Here is a 25,644-nt window from a genome sequence, read left to right as displayed (position 1 = left end):
ACAGGAGCTTCAAGTCATTTTGACATCGTGACTGAAAAGCAGTGTCTGTAGTTTACAACTAGAGAAAGCGGGTACCAGCATAGTGTGTTTGGCGGAGAAGTCAAGCAGTAATTTGGAGTGTTTCGTGGAATCGATACACCTGCGGTGATGGCATTACTGCGTCGCGAACGGGACAAAATCAATGGGCTACACGGCCAACTAAGCTCACTGCTTTAAATTTTACGATAGTAAGTAAATCCCGCCGACTATCACCTGGTTCTGATTATAAAATATGATTTCTATAAAGCATAAATTTGGCCATTTGAACTAGCAATGGTTTGTAATAAGCAGGTAATTAAAATATCAGATCGAGAGTACTTCTCACTTTAAAACATATTTCTAATAAAACATATTAGAAATATTAAGACATGACCATTCTCCATATCAGTATTGCTCAAAAAAAGGTATGCTGCATGCATCAATAAAGAGAAAGAGGACTAAACCTGCTAGGTGTCGTAAAACCCGAAAAAATCAGGTTTGACGTCCAATTGAGGGACGCCATTGACCGCTAGTACAACGGCTAATCATTGGCACCCAATCCCTGGGAAACAGAACTACTTCTGTTACTCATCTTCCGGTTAATAGCGTGAAATATTAAACCTACTTTTGTACACATCTTCGAGATGTTCTCGTGGTATTCTGCACATTAAAATCTTTACAATAAGAAAAATGTATTTTTAATTAATTATTGAAGGGACATAACTCATTACAGACAAAACCTGATTATGTCTGAAATGTTTCTGATAAAAAGGAGCTAATGTAATAATAGCAGAATTACTTTAAGGCGTTGTTCTAGAGTGATATTTGACTTAGTCTAGTACTATACAGGTGACGGACACGTATTTGAACTGAGCATCAAGCTCGATTTCAAGGGAATACAATTCTTTTTAGAATCCCACACGGAAAAAGTTGTAGACCTATAGCGCATTAGTACCAAGGAGAGACTGTTCCAATAAATTCCATGTTTGTATCTAGAAGCACAGCCATAGAACTTTTTTAAGTCATTTCAGGTATCAATAAGCAATGTTGGTCTCACATTGGACAATGGAAAGTATCTGCCACCTAGACATTCACAAACATCCGAGCACACATCCATCCCCATATCAAGAAATCCTAGCTATCTTCCTCTTTCTGATAGCAGAATAAATAGGGTTTGTTGGTATGAGGATTTTTTTTTTCCGGTAGAAGTGGTCACGATTCTATATGCCTGTTTCAGCAATCTCTCTTTCTCTCTCTCGTCACACAGTTAATCTCATACTTGGTCGGAGGATACTTGACAGAACAGGGGTCTTAAAGACTCGAGAAGATCAAAGAGTAAAAAAGAATTTCTCCGGTATTTCTTCCATTATACACTATATACTTTTGGAAATAGTGTATCAGTCTTTTTTCAGAATGAAGGCGAGGTGTTAGACGAAAAAAATATCTTACCCTAAAATATCTGCAAATCAACAACCATACATCTTGATTTCAAGTTCAGATAACAAGTTGTGTGTGAGATTTGCTACCATTTGTCCTCATCAGAGAGAATAGCTAACAATGCACAAGATTTATGTGTAGGAAAGGAAATGATCTTGCTAAATGGTTCTAAATGGTTGCCATCCCCCATCTCCAATTTATGTGCAGGAAAGAAACTGATCTTATTTTTATAAACATTTCATATTTCATTGCTATCATGCCTAAAATCCGATGGCTGCGCTATCCTTAAGCTGGTGCACAGCGTGAAGTCGTCATCTTATGGCAAGGGGACCCCCCTCTAATAGACATGAATATACACTGTGGAATAAAATTTAGGAAACCTGAGTGTTTCTCAAACCTTAAAATAGTGTTAGTAGGCTACTCTTATTACAGACTTTCCACTAAATGTTGACAGATGTATACGATTATTTGGGTTGATTGCTCTTCCGATACAGCAGCCAAGTTGCTGTACTGAAATTAGACGTGTTGGTCTCGTCCTCTCATGACTTCAGACTCTTCCCAAAAGTTCTCTGTACGCTTCAGATCAGGACTCTGTCCTGGCTAATCTAATTTTTGAACTTTCTTTTCCTCCAATTATGTCGCTATGTTGTGACATGGCTCATTATCATTGTGTTACTCACTGATTATTTGCATTATGGTCTAGGGAGAGATATCCTGCACCTTGAAACTACTCTGGGACGACTGGGAGATAACGTTCTCTCGGCCATCCTCATCTCCAATAGTAAAACACGTCCATCTGATTTTGAGAGCAATGTATAATGATCTGTCACTATATTACAACTTTTCACTATTATTCAGAGACAGCGAGTTTTATACCCTGCAAATCGAATCCATGTGGTGTAATGTTTGGCTTATACATAGCAACTATTCATATCAGCTGTGGAGTTCGGTACGTAATGTTCCACTACAAACTTCCATATCTAAGAGTGCACTGTTAAGGGAATTACCAGTCGATTCTTGTGCGTTGGCGACTAATATGGCGGCCTATAAGAATATCTCACTAGAAGTCAATTCTAAATCCCGCCCATTTTCTATACTCTGCGAAACTGTAGTTATTTAGCATGCATCCAGTTACCTTTATAGCTTTCTGTGCCACGGATTTCTCATATTCAGTGTTCGAGAAAAATAGTGAGGTCTGTTCACTTTTTGTGCAAATTAGCGTGTTTCGAATACAGTAGCGAATAAGTTCATATGTATTCCATTCTGCTATATTACAATGAGTAACGGTTCTACGTGAAACTCTTGATTCGACTTTGCTTACAGATAATTCTGGTGGTAAGGAATTGCAAAATTATTTCGAAATTTTATATGTCATTAATACATATGCCAGCTATACCGAAGACACTTCTCTCTCTCTCCTTTGAATACTTAAAGGGAACACATATGACAGGTTGACCCGTTGAAAGAAGGCGTTGTCTGATTTATGTGGCTGTGCATATAGGGCATCGTTGCGCACAAATCTTCAGAGGCAGTCGACACTTGTTTTATCAGTGAAAACAAGTGTTTCACTTATAATAGTATGATAAGTTAAACACTTGTTTCATCATTCAGAAATAGCTTTGATACTTAAAAAAACTGGTTTGTCCCTTTCTTTTTACTTTATCTACATCCGTTCACTTGAATTCATTTCATTCCAGTAAAAAAAAAGTAGCGGATACAGGATGGTAGAACTCAAGCAGTTATATAGAGTATTTCATGGAATGTGTTAAGTTCAAATTAAGTAAAGAACTGCTCTGTCAAGAAATCGTTAGCTGCAGCTGTAATATTCACATGCTGCGTTTTATAATGATTTTTTGATCGAAGAAATGACATTCATAGGGACTGTACCGATGCCATCCCCGATAATTACGTCCATTATTGACAAGTTTACAAGCATCTTCTTTTGCACTCTTTCAATTACATGAACCTCATTATATCAAGAGCAATTATGTCATTACAATTAGCACAAATTATGATGAATGAAAATATAGAAAAATGACTAATAGTCGCGAAATTGTGGGAGAGAGTCAGCAAGCAGGCTGATTCCTTAAGTACTAGATAAAAAATTCCGTAAAATAGCGTAAAAAAATTCCAAGTCTCTTGACAGTGGACGTTGATGGAGACCAAGAATAGCGACTACTGCATGATAGCAGTGTTTTATGCCGGCTTCATTGATATTCATTGCCTTTACAAGCAATCACCTTACTGTAAACTGCTGTTTTACTGCTTTGAGTTGTTGAAATTCGTGACCTAATAGATTCGATTGTATTCTTCCCTAAGAAGAACATGGTAACTCTTCTTTGCTATACAGCCTGTTATATAATCTAATTTGCTGAACAGAATTATGCTGTCTTTCATGCACAGATTACTTGAGTGTGGTCAAATAGTACCCTAGCAGTTATCTTGTCAACTCTTTCTGTCAGATCTTTCAGTACACACAGGTCATTGTAACAACTTGGTTAGTATCATTTTTGTGTATTCAGAAATCGGAAAGTAATTCTTCGCGGAAGGCTACAGTACATCGCGTTACTAGGACAGCGCAAGTCAACAACAGAACAAAAAAATTAAGATAAATCACAGAGGGATGAAGTGTCAAGCGTTGCCACAAGCTATAGCAACAAAGCCCAGCATGCGGTACTAGACATCAAACCGTTTTAGCTGTTCCAGAAAACAACCCATATTTCACACCAGAATTAAATTAGGTATTTATAGGTGATTTGTCATAAGAATAAATATCGATTTAGTATTAACTAAATTAGAAAATGTGACTGTAACAGAGGGTGGAGCTCGATCACACATTAACACCCTCCCTATAATTGTTAAAGAAACTGCAAAACTTAGCGAAAATTGCGTGTGTGTTTTTTCTTCTGATTCTTTAAAAAAACAACTCTCTCTCTCTCTCAGAGCCTCCATAGCTCAGTCTGTATCGACGATGACTTAGGTTGAAACTCAGATCGAATCTACAAAAATTATCCCTAATCTATAATAATAAGTTAGTTGAACTGGTGCTTCAAGAAGTTTGAAGTACATAACGATTGCATCCATCTTGGTGGGATTATATCGATCCCTTGGATTCATATTTCAGCATTTTAGAGTACACTGCTGTTGTGTAATGGAAATTTCACAATTGAATATTATTTCATGCAGCACTCGGTAAATAATTTTGTATTAAAAGTAAAATATAAATGTAAATATAATGTAAAATCTTTTCACCTGTTAATTTAAATGAAAAAAATAATAATAAAAAAATCTCTGAAAGTGCATATTGCATGTAAAACTGACCGATTCAGGTTATCTGAACATCTTGTTTTCTTTCTTAAAGAGAAGTTTAGTGTAAAAGTGAAGCTATCGTGGATGCCAATGTGGCAACAAGATCTGGTGATAAAACAGGAATAACCAGTCCACATTCATGCTAAAAATACTGTTTTTTTCTGTTTATCACCTGTAAAAGATAAAAGACACCAATAGGGTGGTGTTCTGAAATTTACAGGAAATTGCCTAATTGGTCCTTGAATATTTCATAAGTTTTTGTGCATCATTTGAGTGCTGCTTTTGGCATTAAAAGACGTAAAGAGTTAAATAAGAAAAGGATGAAGAAGGAAAGAAAAAAGAAAATAAAACAAACTGTATTGGTAAACTAAAAAAAATAATTAATCGTTTGAATTTGAATAATCGCTGTTTGTTTCTTCTTAGCGTACTAAACTAAATAGCTAGTTTTCATTGGCATCACCTAAATCGTCAAATACTTTAGAATTTGACGATCATAACATTTCTAAGGAAAAATATTTTATGGAAATATATAAAATATTTCGCGAACAGCTTCATGATCATTTTATTATATTTTATAAACACATTTGTTCTCTGCATATGTCATTTCAAGTAATGTTTAAAGTACACTTAATTGTTTCCAGAAGAAAAAAACGGCCGCTGCTATCTAGGGCAGACATTCAAACTGTCTGTAAGGCGGGCGCCGCTTTCATGATCAGACATTGACGCTGCCTGTAAAGCGCACGCCCCCACTGAATAAGTCAACTGGTGTCAATACAGAATCAACCTTATATATATAACCATTCCACTGTAGGTGCATCGTGAAACTGGTAAGATTTATAAAAAGTTTATGCCTTAATTAATTAAATGTAAGTTTTAATGTCAGTTAAATAATTATGGATAAAAAAGTGTGCGGTTAAAAGTTAATGGGAAATGACGTGTGCAGAAAATGATTCTAAAGTAAATAAGCTGTGATTGTCGCCATTTGCGAAAGATTGTGTTCTTAAGCAGCACGAAGTTTCTAAGATGCCAAGTTACTTTTATTATTTGGGAAGTACTATGTCGTAACAATGCCCTTCAGTATTTGCGACTTTACCAATAAAACAAAATCGTGCAAAGAAATTTGACATCAAGGAAATTATTGACCGATTTGCTGGTTTTTCCGAAAGAAAATCTTTTTTTTTTAACTCTAAATTCTTTAAATTATAACCGTTCAGGGTCGGCTTTCAGATAATCGACCATCAGGAAGTCTTATATTACGTTCGATGAAAATCATGCTTCTCCTATATTTGATATGACACAAAGCTAGTTTTGGTTATGGAGCACCTCTCTCTCTCTCTCTCTCTTTTAACTTATCCAACTAGGTTATTACAGAGATGCTAAATAAACGGGATTATATTAAATAAGGATTATTAATTTGACATACGTGTTTGCATTTTTTCGATTTTGGCGCATTTTTTTAAATTTTTTATTTTGATACCTGTTTAGATTTTGGTTTCAATCGAACTAGTTTTGGCACAGTTAGACGAGACAATAGTATTTTGTAGAGCGCGCGCAGATGAGCTAAAACGGATATCGGCGTGTGATGTACGAGCCATAACTATTGTCACATTCGTTTTTTTTTTTTTTTTTTTTTTTTACACGAGTGCTACCACCAGATTGAGATCTTTGAACTAGATACATTTACTACAGACGTCATGATACTTCTCGCAAAGACAACAGAAATATCGATAATCAAAAATGAAATCTAAACGTTGTCAAACGGCACCGTATGTAAACAATCATGAGAGCTAATAACCGCGACATGTATTTTAGCCATGTTGTAGACTTTTATGGAATAATTTTTAAACTAGTCCTAGGTTCAAGATGATTAAATAAACTTGGTTTTTCGCTTATAATTCTGTTTTATCGACAAAAAAAAAAAAAAACGATTTAAAAATATGACAATTTTTCTTCGACTTGATGGAATTTATTGAATGTTGGTATTCAGAATTACTTCAAATTTATCATTTCAATTGGACTTCTATTAAAATAGTCCGTTTAGTAAAAATTATGGGAGGGAATATTATCTCTGTATTACATATGATAAAACAGCTAGAGTCCCAGTTTTTATGATTAGGAATAGCGCCACTATTCATATTCATAGCGAAACCTCTCTTTTTATAATTTTGTACAAACTTTTTTTTATTTTAGTTTTTTTTTCATTCCTGTTTCAATAGCGATAAATGCAGATTAGTATCAATACATCATTAGTTTTTTTTTCCCTCTTTTCCACTGATTTTACCTTCAAGTGAATTATAATTAATTCGAGTTGAATTTACAGTCAATTTAATTCTTGTAATTTTATTAAATTTTATGTTGTAAGAAATATTAAGTCTAAACATGTCTTTGTAAACCATAATTATTACTACAATTACAATTTTTGTTTTTAATTTATCGACACCTTGAACTCGGATATCTTGTCATACTGTTATTCACAGGAATTGTTAATGGGCATTACAAATGTGAGACATATAAGAAATTACCTTTGTTTTTTAGCAAATTTGGCATCGAACGATGTCCAAATCGGTTTAGTATTTGAATAGTAACATCTTGATACATTCGTTAAACTGACTGTAGCATTTAAATAAGGCTTTATCACAATTCATTTTACTTTTAGTCAGCGTATGGAATCGAAATCGGCTTAAATGTAAGTATAGAAATTCAATTCGATAGTGCTTCTCGCCATCTGGAAACACCCATTCAACTCCTGTACGCGATATACCGGACAAAATGCCGATAAGATTATTGTTTTTATTGCAGAATTCATTTTTGAAAACTAATGTGACACTGCTTAAGTTGTTCGCACCGCATACGGTAATTAACGGGTATCACTAATTATGACCGTTCAGGATCGGCTTCCAGATAATCGACCATCAGGAAGTCTTATATTTGTTGAATGGTTGCTGGTTCCATTAAAAAGATAGAAATAAAGAACTGTTTCATCTTTTATATCAGAATAAATGTTGCTTGCCACTTTCCAAACTTTAAGCTAACAAATAGATGCTTCATGCAATTTGCGATGATTGAAATGTAAAAAAAAATATAAGATACTGCGCTCTAGAAGTATTTAAGATCTTTCCGCTCAAACCATCTTGCCTCCGAATTATTCATATACGTGAATGTTTTGGATCCAGTCCATAACATTCCACTGTACTGATTCCTTCCACATGATTGATTTGGTAACACTTTCGAATTAGTAGTTAGCATTGTAAGTCTCATTACCGTTTATCCTGTTGTTCCTCCCCCCCCCCCCCCCCTATATACACGGATATCCGTCACTAGTAGGATATCCGACAACGTTTGACGAACACTTTTGTACGTTTTTTATGTCAGGATAGTTTTTAGTATAGAGCCGTGTGTTAAAGCTGTGGTTTGAACGGAAATCAGTTTTTTTCATCATTTAACAAATAATTCTCTGTGAACTGAGGATTATCTGTTTCAGATACAAATATTTGGTTATATATTTTTTGGAGAAGGAAAACGTTCTTTTGTTTATATGTTCATATATTTTTTTTCTCTATTCACGAGTGCCTCAAAAACTCATTTATGGTGCATTGAAAGAGACTTGTTTTGACTTATGTAGTGCGGATATAATTTTATTTTGCTAATTTTGGCCTACAAATGGTCTGACTGAAATCCAACTCGAAACAATTGGACTAACTTGAACGGAATTCCTAAATCCCAAATTTGATAAAATTCCACTGAGTCGGTGTGTGAAATCATTAACATCGCTTCAAATTATTTTCCAATAGGAATGATCTCGTTAAAACCATTTAACCTCATGCTATAGATACTTGTGAATATCCTAAATCTCAAAATTTGTTATATTCCATCTAGCCAGAACGTAATTACTACAATAAATATAACATATCCACATGTTTTGCTTCTTTTGGGCCCCTACAAATAATCCATTTTTTCTTCTTCACCCATAGTTATTGTAGACCGTTGGGACACTATAAAGGTGACAGTCCTAACATTCTCTCTCTCTTTCTCTCTCTCTCTCTCTCTCTCTTTCTCTCTCTCTCTCTCCAGGTGTTTCTGTCTAGGGATCTCCTTAACAAGGTGGAGAACGAAGAATTATTCGATTTTTTCTAATACTATCTATCTATCTAGGTGACTCTAGGTCGTCCTCGATGTATTTTATCAGATGTCAAACTCTCGGTGCTATTTTAGGTAAACTATTTGGATCTGGCCACGTGGCCCAGCCACCAAAGCTGTTTCCGACGTAATTTGATGATGGTATTTGCTTCTGTTCTAGCAGTGGAGCAGATTTTCCTTCTAATCTCGTCATTTCTTACGTGTACAGTGTATGGTATCTTCAAAATGTTTCTGTAGCACTTCATCTCGAAGGCCAATAAGTCTTTTTTCATCTTCCTTTAGCAATGTGCAACTCTCACATCCGTATAGTAAGACAGAGTTAACAAGGGTATCGATGAGGTAGTGTTGTAGCTAGTTGTATTATATTGTCCTTCCAAAGTGGCGTAACCTCTGAAGGGCAACAGTTGCTTTTAACAATTCGTGCTTTAATATGATGTTTAGACCAGCCATCTCGGTGTTGTGCGCTTCTTAAGTAGATGAGTCTTTCTACTTCTTCCATTTCATCATTAACTGAATTTTCGTAGGATTATTGCCTGAGGACATCGTTTTTGATTTGTGATTGCTGATCTTTAATCCATAATCACTAAGGGCCTTAGAAACTGTTAATTCTTGTAACTGATGTTCATCATTCACCATTAGGTCAATGTCATCGGTGAATCTGAGATTATTGATTTTTTTGTTACCAAATGTAATTCCAGTACCGCTGTTTACCGAGGCTAAGCTTCGGCGAAAGTATGCAGCCTCTGTGCTACTGTCATTGATTTCCATTTCTGAGGAATTGTAAAGATGTTAATTACGCGTACTCTTCTATTATCTATTACTTGTTCACTATTCTCCACATACCTCATGCCGTAAATCGAAGGCCTTCTGTATATCTATAAAACTGTGACATAGTATTTTATTATATTCAATATATTTTTCTTCAACGAGATATATTGTAAATAAATGATCTGTTGTACTCCTGTGTTTACGAAATCCTGCTTGGTTCTCTAAAAGTATGCTTTCCGTTTCCCTCTCAATCCTAGAGTAAGATTTTTAGGAAAATTTTGCTTGGATTAAAAGTCTGCTTCATCTAATGTCATTTGTATTATGTCTTCAAGGTTTTGATTATTAAGGCTACTGTCTTCTGATAAAAGGTTAGTTGATAATCATGCCAACGCTGCAAGATTTCACCCTTTCCAGTGAAAAGCTTGCCATTTTCATCCTCAATTGACCAATTAGTATTAGTGAAAGGTTTTGTTAATCAACTTATCATTTCTGCTTTATTTTGTTTAGTTCTTTATATTTTTCCCTGTTATTGCTTATCCTTGCTTGAGGATTTTAAGTTTCTCCTTTGATTACACAGTTCTAAAATATCTTCTGTAATCCAGGGTTTGATTATCTTGCGAGATTTTCCTATTATGCTCTCAGCTGCTTCTAAAATTACTTTGGGAAAATAGGTTGTATTCATTTTCAATACTTCTGAATTCTTCTTCAAGGAAGGTATTCAAAGAATTAGCAATGTGGGATTCATATATTGTTCTCTGATATGAGTAAAATATTTCTCTGATATTTCATTAAAATCCATCCACCCAAAAAAAAAAAAAAACCTGGAATAATTTGCATAGGGATGGATGGACGAAACGAATTTGCATCTTAAATCTCTAATGCACTAACTGGTGCTTAAACATTTCGTAAAGCGTACCTTAAAGGTAAGAATTTCACACTATTCCTAAATGATGTTGCAGGATAGTGGCTAGAAGATGGCACTGTTGCAAGGCTCTTCAGAAGCGGAACATTCAGCAATTAAAAAAAAAATTTAAAAAAAAAGGTAACTGCACTGACAACAAACAATCACTGAATTAGAATTTTGAGTCAGAGAAGATTGGATTATTCTGAAATATAACTTGTTTTGTGAATAAGGCCTTTAACTACTACGATTTCACTTCTAAGAATTAAAAAAAATCATAAACCATGAATTTCAGGTCAAAATATAATCGCGATTTATAGTTTATAAAAATAGCCTGGTTTATAGTTTTTTTCTGTGGCATTTCGATGCTGCTAGGATCCTTAAAGACATGCGGAATTTATTATAAGTCGCTACTGTGTGAAAAACGCCTCCGTAGTTCAGTTGGTTTCAACCGAGTCTTTGGTTGAAAAGATCTGGGTTCGAATCCCGTCCGTGACGCGAAGAACCTTTATCTGGGCATTTCAATCAGAGGTGAGTTAGCCAGTCTCATATGCAGGGGGAGGAGTTTTCTCCTGGAATCTAGGATTTTTCGTACGTCAGTACAGGCAAACCAACCTCGTGAGCACATATATACAAACGTAGAATACTATTGGACAAGAAGGCAGGGTAAACCACTTTATTTTATAATAATTCAATAGTAAAGTAGCGTTGCTAATCCATCAACCAGTAAGTTGAGAGAAAACACACACACACACACACACACACGTGTGTGTGTGTGTGTGTGTGTGAAGGTACTTCAATTACCTATTGTTTCAGTTCTTTATTTGAATATTTTCTCGGTAGCTGCCTCTCAGAAAGGTTTCTGAACATTCCTACATTTTAATCTATGTTGTAGTTTTTATTTGTATGTCAAATATGAAACACAGAATCAAAATTTTGTTCTTGCATTTTTAGTAAGCAAATATTGGTTTGTACACAGAACTTTGGGAACGTAATGAATGTTATTTACAAGCAATATTTACTGCAGCGAAAAGTTTCATTTCGCTGCAGTATTTTCATGCTGACAACGTGATAATTTTACTTATTGAAAAACAGCCAAAAAACCCTTGGGAGAAAAATCTTCCAATTTATTGGTTTGTATTTTCAGCTTCAGTGCGTTGTTCTGCATATGATTTGTCGTTGTGTTTAGGTGAACATTTTAGTATAGAAAAAACTTTCAGTATACCGAATGTCAATTCTACTATTTCTTATCGTTGCGAGAGCATAACTGAGCCTCTTGATTGCAGATGGATACGCTGTAGTTGTCGGAACAGCTAGCTGATCAACGCGACAAGTTTTACCAGTGCATTTTTTTTTTCCAACAAGGTGTTACAATCTGATCTCAATACTTACCTCGATCTTTGCTTAGTAATATTCTGTATTTTTTTTTTCCTCTTTGAAATACAAAAATGAAATGAATTCTGTCAAAAAATTAGCGTCATCTATTAGCCAAACATTCAATGTTTATATATTGTCGTCCGACATTTTCTTATTTACTTGTATGAATAAAAATTTTGCATTGCACTTGAGGGGGGGGGGGGATCTTAATCTCTTCGTCAACCGACGAATCATCATACATTTTCCTTCCCATTAAAGTAAATGTTGCTAGGTAAAAGGTCAGGTAGTTAGTTTGCTTTGGCGCCAGTGTGACAGGTGGCATTTGAAATGAATAAATGTAAGCCTTATTTAAATTCCTCTTATTTAATCGACCTTCTTTTCATAAGTAAACTCTATCACATTCTTTGTTCTTCGAGGATGATATTTCAAGGGCATACCCGTCATCAAATGACAATCATTATTAATGTCAGTAAAATTTCCTTCACCAGAAGGAAATTTCAGCACCAGCACGAGATGTCCTGGTGCTGAAATAACGGCGAATTAACCCATTATTTTTATAAATTAATGACGCAACAAGTTGTTACATCATTAATTGCACAATTAAAAGTAGAACTACAGACCCAAGGTTCTGACTTTTATTCAACATCTCTCTCTCAAAAAAAAAAATGTTCAGTTCTGATAATGGTTCTGGTTCTAATAAAATTCCGATGATGTAAATTTATATGTTACTATGTGAAAGTTTCCGAAAGTAGACGTTAAATGATAAACGCTATTTTATTTCAAAAAAGTCATTGCTACTTGCGCACGAATTCTGTTAAGTACGAAATTTACAGCAACCTTTAACTATCACTTTCAGATATCGCCAGTTTTTCTCATATCACAGTAGTCGGAAAAAAAAAATCCGATGTGTATATACAGGGTGATCAAAATTAAAGTATCCCTGTTTAAGGCCTTGTGGAACGCCGCTCAGTGATCCAAACACTGCGAAACTTTTCAGGAATAAACTGTGCTTCATTCGGAAGCGATATCTGAGGGGGGGGGGTTCCAAAATTCACGAGGTGCACAGTGATGTACCGAATGTACATGTAGTAATTTTTCTATGTGTGTGTAAGAAGGAGAAAATCGTCACAAGCATAAATAACACATTTTTATTCACTTCCCTTCTCGGTGTGCCACAAGCTGCATCCTTTGCTTAGTGTGTTCAACTGCAGAACGCGGTTGGGCGGGACTGATGTTGAGCACATGCTGCGTTATTCTGTCTTTCAGCGCTAGCACGTTATCAGGATGATCCCGATACACCCGGTCTTTGAGAAATCCCCAGAGTCAGAAGTCACACAGGGTCAGATCAGGTGAACGAAGCGGCCATGCAATAGGAAACTGCACGACTGATCATTCTGGCTTCAGTGAAATGTTCTGTGCCAGACAATAACTATGGGTGAATGCAAAGAAATTTGTTGGATTGCATGCGGATTTTGCGTAGCCCATACCTGGCAAACTGTGGGCACTCACAGCTGCGTTCAGGTGAAAGTGAGTCTCATCTTCCCACAAAATCACCCACGGTCACACATCGTCCAACTGCACTTGAGTAAGGAATGTTAAAGCGAATGTCAGTCGACTTTCAAAGTCCTGCGGGCGCAACTCGTATGTTAGGCTTATCTTGAATGAATAGAAATGCAGAACGGAAGATTCTGCATTTCTTGGTCATGTCTGGAAAATAGAATTTTCCAGACATATTCATGTGTCTTGATACAGCACGTACACTGCAGGAACCAACGTTGTTATTCATGGCCTTCTACACAACGGCAGTAGCAACTTCATTCACTTGTTGTTTGATGGATTTGCGACCTCTGCCAGGTCTAACTCCGAACGACCACGTTTCTTCAAAACGACTAATCATACATTACAGACAAAAATTACGACCTCATCGTAATTTTTGTTCAAGCGACTAAATTCGCGGAATTTAATCGCTTGAACAAAAAACAACATTGTATTTGATTAGGTAGTACAGATTCACGAGTAAAGCACATTGGAGCAAGATGAGTGCCATCACTGTGGACAGTATTAACAACCAGAATGAAGGGGAAATCCCGTGTCTATCTTCTTACACCTTCCTGGGATCTGCCGAGTTCCGTGATATGCAAAGTCCATGCATTTGGTGTTTACAACGCCCCTGGTGGTGAATTTTGATCGCCCTATATTTCACAAATTTCTGTCCTCTGAGCTTTTCCGTTATTTTCAGTCGGAAAAACTGAAATATAAAAATTGTATGCTGTCCACTCAGCCACGTATCCGACATTTTCTTCTCCCCCAAACACCGTAATTTAATAGAAAAAAATCTAAATATGATTTTTTTTAATTCCAGACATTTTTTAAAGGCGGCTGAGTCCGATATTTTGAATGGAAATTTTTCGTGCTCTTTTCAGATAATAACAAATATGGATGTTTAATAGCATTTCCATGTAACTACCTCCGTTAGCATTGTGTTTTTAACACATCCGCCAGTGAGCTTGAACCACGTATCAAGATTAGAACTAGTTTCCAGTGCATTTCCTGGATTCGTACAGAATAATTGTGCTTTACTCCGATGAACACCTTGGTTTCAAACTTCAACAAATTCCCATGAAATCCTCGTGAGTTTATCTACTGGCAAGAATATTTGAATGAAACAACCGTAATATTTATACTCTTAACTCATAATTTTCTTAACTTATTTAACTGAGCAAGAGCGATTTCAAACTCTTATACATTAGCCATTCCTAAAGAAGTTTCGTGATAAAATAGTTTTCTTCCCTTCTAAAATAAACAAGCAAATCTTTAAGATTCGAGTAAAACACTTTCGAATTTAGCTTGGTCTGCTCTCAAACCTTTACTCTGAATAAGCGGAAAGGGAGACAGTCGGAAGGAAGAGGCATCGGCAAAGATTTCTATATCCGTGATAGGATATTTTCATTTAATTTAACTGCTTCGTACGTTCTTGTCAAAACAAGTGTGCGAGGGAAAATAGTTTGATTACATAAGGAACCGTCGGTGAAAAAGTCCTTATTAGGGCTTTTTCCATAAAAAAAGTTCTTCTAAGGGTTTTTCAATGGAGAACGCACCAAGGGCTTTTTTTTTTTTTCAACAGAAGGAGAGTTAGCCTGTCTTGCAAAGTGGTGGAAGCCGTCCAGAGAACACTCGATATAACAGTCTTGACAGAGGGAGTTTAGTTTGGATCATGATCATGATGATCATTTGAAATGAACAGTATCTCGCAGGCTGTTTCAATTCTCAATACACAATGGATGAATTAGGATAAAAGAAGAGAAAGGAGATTGTAGTATTCAGGTGTGACGCCTTGTTTACTTTCAGTGAATTCTTTGATAATTAGAAGAGGAACTTAATATTGTTTAAAGAAGAAGGGATATCGCTTCGCCCTCTTCCACTGTCTACAGTACAAATACATACAACACATCACAATAGAAGTTTAATTGGTTGATATTCTCCTACTTTAATTACGCCACTGAAAAAGAATAAAAACATTTTGAAAGTTCATTCAATTGAGTGTTTCTAAATTCTCGCATTCTTTGCCTATTCAGTATTGCACAGCGTTAGTTTTAGATGCTAACAGTGCTTTATGATGGTGATTAATTACTATTTCGTCAGTTTCAAATATAAATTTTAAATTTCAAATTAACTTAAAGTGGTAGGAAAATGTTTTGCAATCACTGATGGTATTTTTTTTTTTTTTTTTTTACACAGTAAATAATCCTTTCGGGTTAAACTCTGCTGTCATTTTGTAGTTATGAGTCAAGCGTTTTCTTACAGTTAGAATTAGGACAAATGTTTATTTTTAAAAGAAGAAAAAAAATAATACCCTTAGTGCTACGTATTTGTTAAAGAACAGCGTGCAGCGAGTTATTCGTTAATGCCGCGTGGAAGACAGTAGGTACCCGAAGTGAAATTCATCGCGTTTCTCGGTTAGTGGCTTTAGCTCTTATGAAATACACAGCGAGGTTTGCTGCGTGTGTACTTGCACTGTAGCTTAGATAGGGGATTGATTTGCTTTTTTCTTTCATCGAATTTTCCATCTACTGATCGGTGAAGTTTTGGATTTATTCTCATTTGAACTATACTTGCAAGCTTTAACTATAAACTCTGCATAACAGAGTAGCAGCAACTGTGTGCTCGCTTTTCTTGACAACAACCATACAATTTTCAGTCTGGGTGTCAAAAATGAATTTGACGGGATTTCAGTAATTATTTCCAGTACTAAATTTCGTCAGTCTAAGAAATGAATTTTGTACTTACCCATCCGCCTTGTTGAGAAATCCACGTGGCCAGATCCCTTTCTACAAAGGTGCCCATTCTCTGTACAAGTCCAAGGACGTATTCTGGGTGGCCCATTTTGATACAGTCAGTAGCGAGGGCACCCGTCATAGCAAACAGTGCAACCACCCTTCCCCATGTGATATCTGTCCGAAAGATTTGTTCTGCTACAGATAGAAACACGTTATGAACTACGGATTCGGAGGTCAGCATATGCAGTCCCACATTCGAAGTCACGCTTTGAAACAGCTTCGGATGGCTTCGTTCCAGTTCCAGGGTCAAGAGACGGAGTTCAGCCGCTACGTCCGCCGTGTCGGTGTTCTGCGCTAGGTTGCTAACGCTCTTCAGTCTTTGGAGTCCAAGTTTCTTGTGAATCGTTGAACATGTGCGTAATTTGGCCCTTAGGTAGCGTCCGCATAAACTTTTCGCCTGACTTACCACTTCCTGCGGGGACACCGCTCCTCTCCAGCCGATGATTGTAGTGGACAGACGATGGGAGACCACTTGGCCCACCTGACTCAGCTTACGTCTCCTGGAAACGTGTTCTTTAGCATTCTCCGCTGCAGCGGCGTACACAGACAGCGACGGCTTTGGATATAGTACGGGCAGGCTGTATTTTCGCGGTCGTATGGTTGGAGGAGCAAGGGTCATCATAGGACGACTGGAGTTCCCATTAGCCGCTGGAAGAGTCATGGTTAAAGCAGATGGATTGGACAACGCAATAAAAACGAATCAATTACACAACAACAATAAAAGCTTCACGCTCACGACGCGCGCTCCAATTAAAAGTGAAAACTTCCAACCAATAATTGGCCTGCTCACTTTAGCAGATTTTTTTCTCCCCCTTCAACAACAGTGGATATTAGAAACATCAACACGCGCAAGAATTTCTCGCGCGTGTTGTCGCGCGTCTTCTCTTTATCAACAGCTAAAGACAACTGCTATAGCCACGAGTATTGAGGAAACCACGCACGCTCAACTGAGGCTGCAACATTATCATCGGTAGGGGTGTTTAGAGAAAGAGTAGGAGAAAAAGGCGTTATCTCCCTCCACAGTAATAACCGGTTTTAATATCATTCTTCTAGTAGGGAATAGATAGAATAAGCTTTTTTTTTTTATCTCATGGTATATAGACAGACAACTGAAGTCTTTTTTTTTTTTTTTTAATCTGGTGCTTGTAGAAATATGGCGTTATAACGGGAATGCTTTTTTACATTCTTTTCCAGAGCTTGATGCGACTCTCAGTTAAAGAATTTGGGAATATTAAAATAAACGTCTTCATAACATTGAAACATTATCAGTTTAGTCGTAAAATTATTTATTTCTGTTTGTTTGTGATGCACATAAAGTTTTCCATTGCAAAACAGGATTCTTCTTATCCATTTAAACAATAAATACACTCAAATATTGTGTGGTGACAGCCATTAGCTATAATTAGATGTGCTGTCCGTAAAATGAAAATGATCAGCTGACAAAAATAATCATAACCGGATTTTAACAAAGAAACACCAGTTTTTTTAGGCATCATTGTTATGACGAAATAATCAAGAACTTTTAAATAAAATACAGTACATGGAATTTAAGATCTTTCACTAACCTGTTTTAAAAACAAAAACATTGCTAACAAAAAAAAAAAAAAAAAACGGCTGCCATAAATTTCTTTTTTTAACACAAGGGATCACGATATCGTGGCTGTAGACACGCGCAAGTACTCATAGTGACGTCATTAGAGATTACAGACATAACTGAAAAGTTAATAATGTACTGTCAGTTTTCGTATGCCTGTCTACGTATCGGTGGCTCAAGACGGCATCGTTGCGAATAGATGGAAGGGATAGGTTGCATTTTGTATACAGTACTAATAGAGCAAATTAGTATCAGCTCATTTCTAAGAGGTCTTTACTCCTCTGGCTGATTGTCGCAGAAGTTCTTGTCAAAATCTTGGCGTGTCTGATAAAAAAGAAATGACGTATCGAAAAAGGATTAATTAACGCCTCGAGGAACTCGGCGAATGATGTGGTTTAAACATGCAAAAAAAAAAAAAAAAGAGCTTAAAACTAATTTATGTTCACCAGAAATTCTAACTTAATTAATCGATAAATTATGAAAGTTTTATATGTATTATTTCGAGTTGTTCGCAGACAACTTCCTGAAATATTTCTGTTGCTATGGTAACAGAGCAGTTCGGTGCAGATCTAGTGAGATGCCCAACAAATATTAATTCCACAATCGATGCCTGTAAGTAGCTCAATAAAATGGGAAGAAAAAAAAATTATATTTTTTATAATGACGGAGAACAAAAAAAAAAAAAAAAAAAAAAAAACGAACTGGTTCCTGTAATTGGACTTTGGAATACTGCCAGCAAATCAAAGAGCAGTCGAAATCTGAGCGGCAAACTTTCTTGACCCGTATGTCGCTTTAAATTAATTTTAAAAATGAGATCTCCGGATGGAGAGAGACGTATTTTAAAAGAAATTCAGTTATTGATTTTGTTCACCTGTGCTTCTTCTGTTGTATGACTAAATTGATGATCTATCCTAGAATATAAAGAGTTTATAGAATTTGTGACTAGGTATGGAAAAACTATCTTGAAGAAAATTGGAGACGTCTTTTGTGATTTTGTAACTTATTTCCTAGGCTACCAGCTTCAGTTTTTTTTTTTTTTTTTTTATGTGTGTGCGTGTCATTTTTGCGATATTCTTTTAGGAGGAAAACATGAAACGAAATTTTATATAGATAAGTAAGAAAATGTCCATACATTTTCATTTCAATGACTATTTTGGTCTAGAAGGTGTTTTGCGGACTTCTTAATAATGTTAACAGTAACACACACATTTCCGTCTGTATTCAAACGGAAAACCATGCAAAAATAGTGATAGTGAAAAAAAGTAAGTAAAATCAGTAGAATGAAAGAATCTAGCATTAGTTGAAGTCCAGAACAATCTGGTAGTTGTTTACCTTGTTAATTAATTTGGATTTATTTATGGTATAATAACTGATGCGTAACAAAGTGGAACGAGATTTTTTTTCATTGTTTTCGATGAAATACTTTGGTTATCGTGAGTAGTAGTAGTAGGGTCACTTCTGACAACATCAAGATTAAGATAAGATAAGGAATCGTGACGTGGATATTTGTTATTATAAAGTTTGGAATTTCACTGGGGCCCTCGTCTGTCAGGGACATCACGTGGTGTGTTTGGTGATATTTAGAGATAAGAATCATGACGTTATGTGTTTGGAAATTACTGGGGAACATATGTCTCTCTGTGATCTCACATGGTATTTTGGTTTGGCTATGGAATTGTGGGCGATGTTTTTGAGATAAGATATCTTGGAAATTCCCAGGGTTACACACATCCGTCATTGTCGTCATGTTTTGTTTGGTTCTATAGATGGGTGTACTAATTTTCCAACACATTTTGAGGTATTTCTTTCCTGTTAAAGGGTGAGAATTATTAGAGAAAATAGTGATGGCGGCAGCGCGAGCTTTTCTGAATAATTTAATTATATACTGGTGTCCCTCAAATACACACACTTTTTTTCCCCATAGCTCATCTGTATTTTCTTCTATATTCATATTCTAATTCTAATTCATATTTTATTCATAATTCATCCGAATATTTTGATTTGTCTAAAATTAAGATCTTAAAGTTCAATAAATAAATAAATAAACAATTCGTGTGTGAATTCACGGCGATTTCGAAAGTGATTTTACTTAAACATACATAACACATCATGTTTGTTCTTTTAAGTTTACATATTTATTTCACAGATATTATTTACAATGCAATATGCAGAAATAGGAATTTACAGATATCACGAATGCATAAAAACTATTCAGTATTAGAATTATGCTTACCGAAACATACGAGCATTGATTATCGAAATTACAAATATCAATTGTTATGTTTAAGTTAAAAAAAAATTATCTTACATTTCTTTCCAGAATGGGAACATCTTGGTACTATGCTTTTCTGAATAATTTAATTATATGCTGGCGTCTCTACGGTATTTTAAAATGAATAAATTAAAATAAACGGACAGTTAAATGGATTAAAAAATCTTTTATATGTATTCTAGAAATTCTAATGATAATTTAAAAGTACTTACAGCTTTCCAGAATTGCTCTTCTAAATACGAATATTCCAAAAAAAAAAAATCCAAAATAGTTGAATTTTATATCCACACCACAACACAAACACAAAAACCACAAAGAACGAAATTTCTGTAAATACTGTAACCTGAAATAGTTGAGTATTTGGTCCTTTAGATTTCAGCCCATAGATGCTATGTTATCGCCATGAGCAATATCCCCCCAGAGAATGGCTACTACAAATCGCGGTTTTCTTCAAAGGGGTCTCATGAAGATTACATTAGTCACATCCATAAATTGCGGTATTGTTCAAAAGATATCATTTTCCCAAGTTTGGATGTTTCTCAAATACTTACATATGACTAAGTGATTAGCATTCACAGGATTGTGATGACACATATCCTAAAATTATTCATTCTTTGTTCCCGTGGGAAATTATTGCTGTAGTAAATTAATGCTTACATTTCATTTTTTAAAACCAATATTGACTATTAATTTTACCTGCAATTCCTTGTGCTCTTAACCTATTTCTGTAACTGAAATTTTTTTTTTTTTTTCTTTAGCATTAGTAATTTTAAGTAATGGATATATGCGACAAACAAGGTTTTGAACTCGTCGTTGCGTTTTCTTTTAGAAATTTCTTTTGCCAACACAACAAATAAATAGTTATTTCTTATTATTTCAAATGAATATTAGCTCTGTAATATATATTTTATTAATTTCTGTGTTACCATTTATTTGACTGTAATATTATTAACTCTGTAAAATAGCCAAATTCTTACAGTATTGTAACATTTCAGGTGAAATCTTCTCCACTAAAATTCTGGCTATTAATTTAATACCCGATTATTCCTTTTGGTTCCAAGAGTTGACAGTTTCATGAAATATTTGAGGGGTTGCATGAACAAATAAGACTTTTAATTCACTGAGTCAAAAAAAGTCTCTGGTTACTTTGTGGCATGAAATTTCACAAGGAAAAAAAACGTTATGGTCTTACTTAAATTTGAATAACACATCAATGACACCCAATTTGTTCATTTAAATTTACACATTTTATTTGAATGAAATATTATTTACAAATTTTATTTACTGAATCTAACATACAGAAAATAAATAAATTGAAAAATACATCAACGGTTCTTTCCCATGCTTGTGGAATTGCCATCATGTGGTTTTTGACAATGTGACGCGCATCTGAAAGTTAATTTTTCATTTGGTGATCGTTGGGAATTTATTACTGTAGTAAAATTAAGGGTTGCATATTTATTTTTTTGAAACTAACACATATACTTCTGAGAATTATTAAAAGCACAGAATCTTTCATTATGTTTCCAAAAGCATTTAAAAGTACACATTATGTTTTCACGTTTTGGGCATCCAATTTCATTTAAATCAAGAACAGGCCTCCCTATTAAACTCGTTAATGTTTTTGGTTTTTCTCTTCCTTTGGCAAGTAATATTGATATTTGCATGTTGATTCTATCATCCAATTTCTTAGTTTGTCCAGAGATAGTGAACCAATTTCCCACTTCAGCTGATGGTTATATTTTATTAACCAATAATTCTGTTTTTTTAACTCTTTCAGATAATTCTTTCCAACTACAAGGTGATTTTGTCAATGCATATCTTACAATAATTCCATCAGAAATACAGATTTCTTTAGGAAATAAATTTGAACTCTTATTCAAAAGAAATTGGCAATCAATTATCTCATCGATAACTGAAAATTTGTATTTTTCACCCACTGTCGATTTTTCATAATCGTTTTCCTTCATTCTTCTTCTTAGATTACTTCATAATGGCACCACAAATAAATAATTATTTATTATTATTTCGCTGATTATTAGCTCTGATCGTATATTTTATGTTAACTTTCTGTTACAAAATTCTAAACAATAGAACTTTTCACAAAGAAACTTTCAAAGAATCTGTGGCTTACCCATTATTTTTACATTACCAAACACAAAACACCACAACACAAAAACAGCAGCTGCAGTGGATGAACGATTACCTTAAGTCCAAAGTCACTCAACTCTCTGGTATTTTCTTATAGTACTGTTTACACTTACCAAGCCCTACCCTGACCGTTCCTTCAAAAATGAACCTTTTGTGCAGATGACTCAACGACATGTTTTCACATGCTGCTGGGTATACTGTTCATGCGTTTTTATCTTACTGTGTGTGGGGAAAGGTAAAATTTGTATATGTGTTATCTGGGGAGTACAAACATTTTTTCTATACCAAACTTTAAGAGTTAAAGTCATGTTTTGGGTTAATTATCTGCTCTCTCTCTCTCTCTATAAAACAACCAAATTCTATCAGTTCGGACTTTCGATTATGTGAACGAATTGTTTTCAGATAATAATCAATACATGGATATCCGTTTTCAACACTTTTTTCCCCTTCCTGGCATTAATTTCACAGTTGTGATTTTTTTAAATAATAAAACAGAATTGCATTAAGATATAAAGTTGTGGATTTAAATATCAAGTTCTAATCAGAATAACTGAGTAAAAAATTCACCGTGGAAAAACACAACAAAAAAGCACACATCTTTGTTCATTTAAGTTTACAAATGCACATTTTATTTTGATGAAATACTATTTACAAGTATATTCACTGAGAAAAATTTGAAACATCTAATTACCTAAAAATATTTCACAATATTTAGTTTAGACTCTTAACCTTTTCCAAGAGTTCAATGAATAAAATTTTTTTACTCAATGTTTCTTGCTTAAATTACATCAAAATAGCTGGTCATGCAAAAGAATTTTTAAAACAGATACCATGGTAACCACACTTCCATACATTTGATATTGTGTCAGTTTGGAAATGACACCATGCCTCCCTAAACATTCTGTGTATTCTTTTGTCAGCAAATATACACAAACAGTTTTTGTAAAATGTTCGTAAATGTCCCAAAATAAAGAATCTTTATCGAAGTGGATAAAATCTTGAAAGTCTAATTTTACCATTGATGAATTTAAATGATTAGCGATAATTTTCCCCATGATACGAATAGATGGTAATTCAGTTTCCAAAAATAGTAAATGATTATCAGTGTCATATATTTTTGGTGAAAATCTCTCAGCTTATTCACAACTAATAGAAAAAACTTTACTTCCATCAGTTCCTGTATCATCAAGTATTAGTTCCCATTTTGGCATTTCAGAATATAACACTCACCGAGGTTCATTTCGTAGTCAACTCTTCTTTGCAAGTAGCCGAGGATATCAGACCACTTCCTGCGTAACTTTTCCCAAGTGATCCTGGATAAATACATCACAATGTATGTGTCTTCTAAAATAATAATCAGTTTCCATCCTTTTAGAGCTAGGTGAAGAGTTTTGTCTCATGCTATTTTCCTGAAGAAAGAAAATTTCAATGACTTTTGTGGCTCACCCATTATTTTACTTTACTTTCCTGGATACCAATCACCACAACACAATACGATAGCTGCATGGGATGAACGAATTCCAGTAACTGCAAAGACACTTGACTCGTTTGTTTTTCCTTATAGTACTGTTTACCTGACCCTTAACCCTGACCGTTCCTTCCAAAATGAAACTTTCATGCAGATGATTCACGGACATTTTTCTACATGCTGTTGGATATGATGTTGATGTGAGATTATCTTACTTTGAGACATCATAGGGCAAATCTTATCTCTGTGGCTCGAAGGGTATTCTATATTATTTGTCCTTATTGTGTTAAGTATTTTATCCTCAAAAAGTGTTTTTGATGTTAGACCATGCGACTGTATCTCTCACTCATATGTCCGAATTTGTTGGGATTGGGGAAAAAATAGCATTAGGTGGTGGAAGTGAAAAGGTCGTCAAGAGGGTGACAGAGGTCTTCCCTGCAATGCTCCCCACCTAACCGATCACCGCTATTCTCCCCCCCTCTCCTCAAGAAGATGTCTGCTCAGCCTAGTGGGGATAAGCGAGTGCATCTTTTGCGGATATCTTTTAGTGATGTCACCTCCAACTGATACTGATAACATTGGAGGAAAAAAAATACCATTAGATGGTGGAAGTGAAAGGGTAGTCAAGAGGGTGACCGAGGTCTTCCCTGCAATACTCCCCCTCACCCCCTCTCCTCCAGAAGATGTCTGCTCAGCCTCATGGAGATGAGCGAGCTCATCATTTGCGGATATCTTTTAGTGATGTCAGCTCCAACTGATACTGATAACTTTTTAGGAAAAATAAATTAAAAAAAACGCATTTTTATGATAACTTTTTAGAAAAACAAATAAAAAAACGCTTTTTTTTATTTTTTGCGGTAAGCGTAATTCTAATACTGAATAGTTTTTATGCATTCGTGATATCTGTAAATTCCTATTTCTGCATATTGCATTGTAAATAATATCTGTGAAATAAATATGTAAACTTAAAAGAACAAACATGATGTGTTATGTATGTTTAAGTAAGATCACTTTCGAAATCGCCGTGAATTCACACACGAATTGTTTATTTATTTATTTATTGAACTTTAAGATCTTAATTTTAGACAAATCAAAATATTCGGATGAATTATCAATAAAATATGAATTAGAATTAGAATATGAATATAGAAGAAAATACAGATGAGCTATGGGGAAAAAAAGTGTGTGTATTTGAGGGACACCGTATATAATTAAATTATTCAGAAAAGCTCGCGCTGCCGCCATCATGATTTTCTCTAAGAATTCTCACCCTTTAACAGGAAAGAAATACCCTAAAATGTGTTGGAAAATTAGTACACCAATCTATAGAACCAAACAAAACATGACGTCAATGATGGATGTGTCATAAGATATCTTGGAAATTCCCTGGGAATTTTCAAGATATCTTATCTCAAAAACATTGCCCACAATTCCATAGCCAATTCAAAATACCATGTGATATCACAGAGAGACATATGTTCCCCAGTAATTTCCAAACACATAACGTCACGATTCTTATCTCTAAATATCACCAAACACACCACGTGATGTCCCTGACAGACGAGGGCCCCAGCGAAATTCCAAACATTCCAAACTCTATAATAAAAACATCCACGTCATGATTCCGTATCTTATCTTGATCTTGATCTTGTCAGAAGTGTCCCACCAATCACGACACGATTCCTTATCCACTAATATATCTCCCTCTTCCATTCAAAACAATAACGTCACTTATTTCCATATAACAAATGACGTCACTTATTTAAAAATAACAAATGACGTCACTTTTCTTCATATGATAACAACAAACATTCATGTCATGATTCCTTATCTTATCTTGATCTTGTCAGAAGTGTCCCATCGCGACACGATTCC

At 35.0% G+C, this 25,644-nt stretch overlaps 1 protein-coding gene across 1 annotated transcript in view; it reads right to left on the bottom strand.

Moving 5' to 3' along the window:
• LOC150094830 (bcl-2-related ovarian killer protein-like) overlaps positions 1–17,164 on the bottom strand; it is a 60,746-nt gene extending 43,582 nt beyond the window's left edge. The window contains exon 1 of the mRNA XM_090411418.1: positions 16,235–17,164. Coding sequence (XP_090267544.1) covers positions 16,235–16,945 — 711 coding nt within the window. The 5' untranslated portion in view covers positions 16,946–17,164. The remainder of the gene's footprint in view (positions 1–16,234) is intronic.
• Between the last annotated feature and the right edge of the window lie 8,480 nt (positions 17,165–25,644).

Source organism: Typopeltis vanoorti, chromosome 21 (assembly GCF_054136105.1).
Source record: "Typopeltis vanoorti isolate ZY-2024b chromosome 21, IOZ_Tvanoo_1.0, whole genome shotgun sequence".
Taxonomy (NCBI): domain Eukaryota; kingdom Metazoa; phylum Arthropoda; class Arachnida; order Uropygi; family Thelyphonidae; genus Typopeltis; species Typopeltis vanoorti.
This window is presented reverse-complemented; position numbering and strand designations above follow the sequence as displayed.